At 41.1% G+C, this 9,795-nt stretch overlaps 1 protein-coding gene across 1 annotated transcript; it reads right to left on the reverse strand.

Annotated features, from left to right (window-relative positions):
• Positions 1 to 27: 27 nt before the first annotated feature.
• Positions 28 to 9,753, reverse strand: CHMP5 (charged multivesicular body protein 5). Its single transcript, XM_035550634.2, has 8 exons — positions 9,569 to 9,753; positions 4,628 to 4,732; positions 3,773 to 3,819; positions 2,903 to 2,996; positions 2,751 to 2,822; positions 1,570 to 1,678; positions 1,105 to 1,217; positions 28 to 622 (listed from the first exon to the last, which is right to left on the reverse strand). Exons 1-8 carry the CDS (start codon positions 9,635 to 9,637, stop codon positions 572 to 574), a joined length of 660 nt encoding a protein of 219 aa, XP_035406527.1. The 5' UTR covers positions 9,638 to 9,753; the 3' UTR covers positions 28 to 571.
• Positions 9,754 to 9,795: the final 42 nt, after the last annotated feature.

Below are 9,795 nucleotides of genomic sequence, written 5' to 3' on the forward strand. Positions count from 1 at the left end.
CCGGCACTAAAAACACCACACAAAAGGTTCGGCTACTCCAAGTGCTTTTATGTCAATAAGAATACATAAAGTTAACGAGAACCCTATTTGTTACAGCTTTGAAGGTTGCAAGTACAATAGCATAAAAGTCTCAAGGCTGAAGTAGTTTAAAATGTTTTCAATTCTTTTATCAAATAAGCGTAAGGGAGCTATTTTACACAGAGAAAGCAGCAACATACAGTATTGTTTCTCGAAACTAAGACAAAATCAGAACAGAACTCAGCTATGAACAGTCATCACTATTCTTCACGTACAACTTTGTCCATGAGACACGGGAAATCAAAACCTATCAGACCGACTGCTTCCATTGAAGGAAGCTGTGCCAAGTTTTTCCATTAATAGAAGAGTCAGTAGTAGAACAACTTTCTTCAAAGAAAGACCACCACCAGCCATATTGCGTTCTCGGATGTAGTGATATTAAGGTTACACTGGAAGGACAAGTTCTTCAGGATTTTCAAAAATAATAACAATCTTTAATCTTAATTTGATTTGTAAAGTGTAGTTCATTATATCCATTGTGCTTTTGGAACATTTATGTTGCAGGGATCTTTGGCAATCCAAATTCATCCACCAATACGCCATCCTGTAAGAAGGAAAGAAAGATGAACAGGTTAATAATTCCCAACCCACCAAAGCGCACTGCAAAAGTTTCCTTACAATATTAATTGTGATATACCTGTAACTGTCACATCGCTGGAATCAAAATAAGAACACCAGTGTTGTTCCTCAATAATAAGCTATACTAAAATCCCACATGCAAATATACAGAAGACTTACTTCTATGTTTAAGAATTACTACGCTAACAGCTGTAATGGTATGCTTAAGTTCTACTTGCAGTCTGCTAATGTTAGACAGCAGTTCCAAAATGCCCTTTTAGCTCTTTAAAATGTAAGAGAAAGCGTTACATATACACAGCATCTAAAACACACCAGATATTAAACAATACTTTTGCCTAAAATATTATGAATTACAAAATATTAAGGATTCCTAATCAAGCAACCCACATAAATTTGGTTAACTCAAAAAAATATACGTAATTTGCTTCTAAGGAGCAAAGGACTCACTTTGTTTTTTGTGTCAACAGGAGTGCCCTCTGGGATTGCTGGAGCAGATGCAGCTTCGTCTAAGTAGGAATTATCTTCATCAGCCAAAAGCTCATCACCCAATGCATCCAGTTCTGAAATTTAATTTGTTTGGTTGAAAAGTTATGCAAGGAATTCCTTTTGCAAAAGAAAAGTTGTTCTTAAAGAGAAACAGGATTCATACTGAATGCTTACACTTATACTGACATTCCTTATTTAGCCAGCCATCAGGAATACATGAAGACTTGCACGTGTGCACACAAAGAGAACGTTCTTTTCTTTACTGATACCTTTAGTATCTCTTCACTGATACCATAAATATCTCTTTCATGTTTGTCTGATATTTTTCTTACTGCACTTAAAAGAAATGCAGCTTTTAAGTTTAAAAGAGTGATGTAGTCAATGAAACTAAAATATGACTATACTTTCCCCCTCCACTTTCCTTACCTGCTTCCAAGTCATCTTCATCAATCTCTGGTGTTCCATAGCTACGACTCAGTGCTTCCTGGACTTCGTTGGCTTCTTCCATCATATCCTCCAACTGATCTTGTATGTCCTGAAGCAACAAACAATTTCAACTGGTCCACATTTAATAGTTTCAGTTAAATTTATCAGACCTTAGTCAATTGTTAATAATTCCAGCATACCAGACACTGTTTTTTAATTTTTTTTTAATGTTTTGAATGTTTTTTATATGTTTTAAATGGTTTTTTTTAAATCATTTTTGGAAGCAGCATTAATACAAGTTAAGACACATGCATTCAGTGCTATGGCTTGGTCTTAACTACTATTAAAGTTATAATAAAGTATCAGGCAGAAAAAGAGGAACCTAGCAAGAGCATCTCTGTAAAACCTTGTTTTTCTGTTTTGTTGGGGGGGCCAGGGGAGAAGGACATGACATGACAGTTAATATTCTTCAGGGTGAACTGAAAGGCTCCAATAAACTACCCAGAGCTCAGCATTATCTTGAGCAGCAGGAGAGAGTAAATCTAAGGACTAGCCTAAGTTATGCCACAGCAAAAATTGAGAAGATACTTTAGCATGACTATTGGCACTGTACTTAGCTGCAAGTAAGGAGGAGATATATACAGAAACAGCCCAGGAAAGAACTTGGAGGAATTCAGCACTGGCATTTGATAAGAGTTTAAGTGCAGCATACTTGAAAATATGTTTAAAGTTCTTATGTTTTTAAACTGCATTTTCTGAAGACAGGGCCAAGCCTTGCAGACCTTTTGAAAGCGTTTATTTTATTTTTATTTGCTTTTTAAGTCAGGCACTACCATAAAGTAGGGGGAGCAAAGGACTAATCTGCATGTAAGGGTAGCAACATGGAGGGGGGGGAAAGGAGGCCAAAGAAGCCATAGCAGGAAGTATTCACTAACATTTATGCTGCAGTGCAAAGGAAAGGAATGTAGAGATTAAAGATTAGCCCAGCAAGGAAACACCAATCAGTACAACAATGCCAACAACTGATTGTGCAGTACCAGAGAAAGAAGGAAGGAATTAAGATGGTGGTCCCATGAAGGGAAGAAAAAAAGTCAAACATAAACCAAAGCAGTCAAAGTTATACAGCCCATTCATCACTATTTCAGTGCATTGTTTCTGTCCTTTAAACTGTAGAAGCTCACCTCTATTTGATCAATTTTGACTTGCTTGTAAGCTTTCTTCATTTCTTTCACTCCCAGTTTCATTGCATCAACCTAGAATAGAGTGAAACAACATGCTTGTATCTGATGTAACATACACAAATTAAACAAACGTGAGATTAATATACTGGTACCGTTGTCTTTGTATCTTTCAGTGCCTGAATGGTGTAATTAGCTTGTTCCATATTAAAAGACTGCTGTGATAGATTATCCCGCTGTTGTTCATACCTGTTAAAAACAATGCAAATAACAGCTTTAAAACACCAGTATTTATTGCCACAAAAGAAAATCCTTTTTATTTTTTTTTACTTGAAAAATCAGAAGTAGTCATCTGCTGATGTGTGCAGTTGTTCTTTTTTTAATAATAAACAATCACAAAATAAGATAGAAATATATAATGGTCAGATTTCTGTGAAACTACGTATTTAAAGCTGTCAAAGCTACTCCTAATTAAGCTTCTATTTTAACTGATGTCAAGACTATATTTTTCTAGGCTTATGTAGTGGGTGAGGATATCACAAGATTTTTAGTCACTGTCAGGTAGATATGCATGGCACTGCTTACTGCTGCTGTAAGCAGAATGGAAGAGATGCAGGTTATCCAAACCACAATGGCTCTGCACTGGAATTTGGCTGAGGAGTGGTGGGCATAGGGTGGAAAAAGGAAACTTTCATCTAACCAAAAAAAAAAAAAAAAGGAGACTTAAAATAAATAAAAATAATATGTATCTTAGAAAATAAGTTCATGAGCCAAGCATAGCTTTAGTGATGAGGAGATTTAGGTCAGCTTGTCCCCATTCAACTTCATATACTAACATACAAATTAGGCTGAAATATGCTGACACTAGATCTGTAATATGCTTTTGAAGGGCTGGCTAGCTTGTTCAGCATTTCTCTTTTAAGAATGCTCAGAAACAAGAGTACTGGAAAGAAAAATGGAAGTGCAACACACTCCTGCAACAAAACAGCCTCATTAACCCCAGACTGAAAAAGATTTAAACTTACATTCGCTTCTGCTTTAACACTCTCAACGCTTTCTGCTTTACGGTATTCTGAAAGACACAATATCTTAGGAAGAGTATTTGACTGTACTCTGCATTATACTGTTTAAACCTAATGTATTGGATTTAAATTTTCCAAAACAGTCACCAGCTAATAATGCACATTGCAACAATAGTCACATTCTGCGTTCATCCTGCATTAACGATTAACAAAATAGGCCTGTATATAATGCTGCTAATAGCAAATACTTTACATATTTCCAGCTTTTGATTTTTTTTCATAAGCAGAATAGAAAGTCCAATTTGAACATCAGAACTACCTTTCGTCCACATATCTTAATGGCCAGCATGAAGTAATATTGCAAAAGGTACTTTAGCAATACAAATTATCTTAGGTATGTTTATCACTAAACAAACATTTGATATGTTTATTATTAGGTACTGTTTAATTTTTATGTTCATCCCCTTTCAAAACTGGGCTTTCCTGCCCCTTTTCTGAATATCACAGATCTTTTTATTTTGGCAGGTGAACAGAATAGCCTCTCTACCAGATTTAATTCAGGTAACAGAAGGAAGAAGGGAGGCAAGCAAGTAACTTCTGACTGGTGAATTACACTGCACTTTTAAGAAGTAAAAGAAAATAATAATAATAATTAAAAAAAAACAACAATTAAAGCATTGTTCAAAGACACATTTAAGAGATGCTTCAGAATAAAAATAAACTTGCAGGATCTTATATCCCATCAATAAGGCAAGATGCATTTCTAAGAACCTGAAGAACTGGCTCCTTCGCCACCATTACATGACACAGGGTGCGAGTCACATCCTCTCACACTTAAATCCCACAGAAGGTTGTTACCTTTGCAGGCCCCTCTCTCATCTTCTTCATTTGATCCTTATACTTCACTAGTTCAGCATCAAGCCTCGCGATTTTCTTGTCAATCGACTCGGCTCTGCTATCCACCTGTAATACACAACAGGAAAAATAAACGCATTTATTAGCATTTTATTCAGGTATTGGACAACAAAAAGAACACCCTCATCCTGAATATGCCTCTGAACAAATTATTTTTTCCCCTCAGTGATTTTACGAACAGCTTAAAGTTTGTTGAGGATCTGAAAGCAGAAACACCTCCTACAAGGAGCACAAGAAGCACCATAAGGTTTCAGCATGCTCTGCCATTGTAACACATTCTCCTCATTTTGAGATGCTCTCTTGCACACCCAGTCAACTCTCAATCTCTGTTCAGGCATTTCTGATAAGATAGAGTACCAGGCACTAAACTGGAACTGAAGAGGAAAAACATCCATGGACCATGCCGGCAGTTAAGAGGCAAACAGAAAAGGGACCGGGGTGCGCTTAGCAAAGCTAGAGGCTTACATTTGGTGTGCAGAGAACATTCATCCTTGAGAAGGATACTTCCTCTTTGATACCTGGATTATGGTGGCACTTAACAAGCCCAAACTTAACCACTGTTTCAACAGTGCCCAACTTTTGTGTCACAGACACTTCCCCATCACTTCCTGCAAAGGAAGTCAGGACCCCGCAGGTTTGTGGGGCAGGTACTCTGAGATCTTACTGCATTTTTGCTCAGAACCCTGAGGATAACTGCCTAACTCCCTCAGACACCTCCAGCAGCCAGTCCCGGTGCACTGCGTGTGACAGATCTCTCCTTGAAGAAATATTCTCAGCCTACTGCAGGAGAGGGTTAAAGATGATTATCACGTAACCTAAAGCTATAGATGCTTCTGACAGCACGCACAACTTCACAGCAAGGCCGGCTTCCTTAGCGTCAACCACCACAGCACTTCCCTGTGCACAGCAAATAAAGCTCATTAACTTTTCCTTCCAAGAAGCCTCCCGAGGGATTTGAATATAATCACGTTCCAAATATAACGTGAGACCAATCAGTGAAAATGTACAACTCTGACTTGTTATCAGTGTGTTCAAACACGTATAATTATGCAGATCTTCGTTTTGGTGTCTTGATGATCCTTTCAAACCACCGTTCTATGGCAGCAACGTGCATTTGCCAGAGGCATCCTGAGCAGGCATTTGACACAAATACTCTTTGCACAAGAGATTAAGGTGCCTAGGCACATCTAGCATTGAAAAGTTTGTATTAAGGTTCTATTATACCAAATGTTTTAATAATAAACAAGCAAATAAGCCATCTGAGAGTTTTAAAATCTTGTAGTTTCAAAGCCTAGCACCTCCTCAAGATCTTCACCAGCTAAAAGCATCTCTGAGATCAGCCTCCTGCGCAGGGGAAACTCAGTTATTGAGGTAAGGGTCTCCAGCGATTCTCTCAGTCAGTACGAGCAGGAAATTGAGGTAGGCTCTCCTAGATCGATTACCTACATAAAAATTACACACGCTACACAGGACAAAAGCTTCTAAAAATAAACGGAGCATCACGCATACACAGCATTTCTGCTTCTGTAAAATCGGGTATGGTGTGCTGGCATTTCAGCTTCTAAGTCCAGAAAAAAGGGGAGTAGAAGGGGTGCCCAAACTAAGCAAAAAAAAAAAAAGTGATCGTGGTATCCCAAATCCCTATTAAGCAAAATAGCAGCTTATTTCAATAATAATACAATGACATAAAAATCTGAATTTTAATATTGCTGTCCCAACTACCATTCTTTTGTTCTAGGCTGAGTTTCCTTCCTACTTCTCCATTAATTTTGAGTGTATTTTTCAAAGAAGAAAAAGTAAAAAGAATGCCCATGCCACATTTCCTGATGCACCCTTCCTCCTGCCAGCCTCATCACAGCTTTGTCATCTGACTGCTAAGGCAGCAAGAACAAAAACCTCTGCCCTTAGCACATCGTTGAGGCAGGCACAGCAAGAAGGGGGCAGAAAGTGGAAAAGGGGAGCGAGGAACATACCCATGGAGAGTAACTGGGGAGACAGGAGGGCATCACGCAGCCAGCTGGCAGACTGGACAGTAACCAGACGTGAAAGAAAAGTAGGGAGAAGTGCTTCCCAAGATTCAGTATGTTCAGTTTTCAGCCAAAGTAGGGATCCTGTGTAATCAGCTGCTCGACTGAAATTCAGAAGTTTTCAACCGTTTAGGTGTCTTGATGTTTGATGTTTGTTTCTTAATTCTTGATGTTTGTTCTCTCACCACGATAAAGTATATTGTACTCTGACTGTCGTGGGTTCAGTCATGCTACTCCTGCATACGCAGGAAAGAACATCCCAACGGTAAGCATAACCACTGCCTAACCGTTGTCTTTTCTTCTTCTTCTTTTTAAAATTACCATTAAGTAACAGGGTAAGAGATCTTACAAAGGAATTCAACTCATTAAAAAGGTGCAAGGAAACATATCTGTCAATAAGACAGAGATGACATTACTTGAGTCTCCGAACTGTTGAATTTTTCTCTTCTTTTTTTTCAGTATCTCACACTACACTTTTCAATAGTAACTCAAATGCAATTTAACAAAAAAAAAAAAATCTATTGATCCTCTAGTAGGACCTGTGCTTTGCTTACTAAAGATTTAAGTATTGTAGAGAAAATTAAAATAGAGTAAGTCTTTCACAGATCAGATGGATCACTTCATGTAAATTAACAAGACAAGCTCATTCACAAACTTGGAACAGGAACTGCGTTTCTCCCCATGCTTACAAAAATACACAGAACAGTACTCAATTTTGACAACATCGCTTTCTGTGGATGGAGCTAAAACAGGGTAAAAAGCTAAGATGAGCTCAGTAATGATGCAGTGGTTTGGCTTACAGACTTCCTCATACCAAACGCTGTGCTCAGAGCCAGCACAGAACAGATGACCAACACAGGCTCTTGACTTCGTATCTTAAAAAACACTGCAACTCATGAGTTACCATGGCTGCCAAGTCATCACGTATGTGAAATAAGCCTGAAACTCTGCCTTTTCCTGGTGTCTTGTACAGTCACATTTTCAGAGAATGAAAATACAAACAAATAGAAAAAAAAAACAACAAAACCACGTGCAGTTCCTTGTGGTGCCAACCACACTTTTTTGGTAAATAATCCTAAATTCCTGGTGTTGCCGATCTAAGTAGCTGTTTAAATTACACTTTTATTAAATCTGAAAGTCACTGGGGTTGAACAAGCTCCTAGTGGAGGACAGCCTGCCGGCGTGTCTAAATCAGGATGGTTGCAGGTTGTTGTCAGGGAAAACAAGACTTCCTGGTCTCCAGCTTACATTTGTCATTTAGGCAATGTAAGTGTAGATGGCAGTATTTCAGATGGATTTGGGAGCTGTGGCCACCCACCAAAGCGCTCACTGCTAACAATGGGGAGGCTAACCCTGATTTTTGAGCGTGAGCTGCACTTGCTGTTCAAACCACATGTATTTGGAGCTACATTTGGATACTGCTAGAAAGTAATGCAGATTCTTAGCCAATAAAATAACATCCTGTGAAAAACATTAACTATAAGCACCTCTCTCAGGCTGGCATACATGACATAGTGATATGCATGCGTTTGTGTAGTTAGCACTAACGAGCATCTGGTACTTAACTTAGGGGTTCTCATCACTGGGTGGAAGAATAAGTTTTCTGGGAGGAAAAAGATGATTTTCCACAGAAGCTTTTTGCTGTCAGGTTCCAGGGACAACACTTGTTAGCCTTGGACTAGCGCACCTCAGCTTAGACCACAACCAACTAAGCACACCTGACTCTGTTAACTGCTCAGAGGAACACCCCAAGATCTCAGTTGTCTTTCTTCACCTTCTAAAGTCAGTTTAGGTCAGCAGCAGCTGTAAAAACCATACCACAGTTTTCTCCACAAACTCAAAAGCCACAAAAGACTATGAAGTGACTAGCCTAATGTCTCCCTTAACCTCCTTTCCAGAGGAGCCAACCTCACAACAGACGTGGAGCGCTCTACCACACATCTCCTCAGTATTTCTTGCTCAGTCTCAGATTGCTTCCCTATCTGTCTTCCCCACAGGCTCTACAACGAGCTCGTAGACAAAGAATGGCCTCATGCTCCCTGCTTCATGTGGTGGACAGGAAGGAGGTCTGCTCCTCTTGCTGCTGGAGTGTCAGGAGTTAACTGGGGCAGGCAGAGCAGCGAAGCCCTCAGGTGGGAACATCACAGACATCCACAAGGACACAAGGAGTGCCAGGCTTTACATGTACATCATGTGCAGCTATTTATGGGCTCATACACAAGGGGAACAAACATAGGCACGTGTTTTATACATACGGTGGTATGTACCGGTGCACATGTCAAGGTGTGCTGACACACTGATGAGCAGTTGAATACATGAGCACACAGACACACGTGTATGTGTGTGTGCGTATCACAGAATCGTTCAGGGTGGAAGAGACCTCCAAGATCACCTGGTCCAACCGTCACCCTACCACCAATGTCACCCACTGAACCATGTCCCTAAGCACCACGTCCAACCTTTCCTTAAACACCCCCAGCGACAGTGACGCCACCACCTCCCTGAGCAACCCGCCCAATGCCTGGCTCCTCTTTCTGAGAAGAAATGTCTCCTCATTTCCAACCTGAACCTCCCCTGGCACAACTTGAGGCCATTCTCTCTAGTCCTATCACTAGTTACCTGTGAGAAGAGGCTGACCCCCAGCTCCCCACACCTTCCTTTCAGGTAGCTGTAGAGAGCAATAAGGTCGCCCCTGAGCCTCCTCTTCTCCAGACTAAACACGCCCAGTTCCCTCAGCCGCTCCCCATGAGACTTGTGTCCCAGGCCCTTCACCACCTTCGTTGCCCTTCTCTGGACCCCTGCTCTGGGCACGGCGCTGACAGGCGCCCCCCCCCCCAGCCCCTCCCCGCGGGCTCACCGTGCCGATGCAGTCGGTGAGGCTGGGCGGCGGCGCCTTGGGCTTGGCCTTGCCGAAGAAGCGGTTCATGGCGCCGGGCGGGCGGGGGGGGGGGCTGGGGCTCGGCAGCGGCCGCGGCGATCCCGATCCCGATCCCGATCCCGATCGGGCCGGCCCGGAAGCACAACGCGCGCACCGCGCCTGCGCACGCGGAAGTACTGGCAGAGCGGCACGCCCTCGCTTCCGCC

Source organism: Cygnus atratus, chromosome 2, assembly GCF_013377495.2.
Source record: "Cygnus atratus isolate AKBS03 ecotype Queensland, Australia chromosome 2, CAtr_DNAZoo_HiC_assembly, whole genome shotgun sequence".
NCBI classification, from domain to species: Eukaryota; Metazoa; Chordata; class Aves; order Anseriformes; family Anatidae; genus Cygnus; species Cygnus atratus.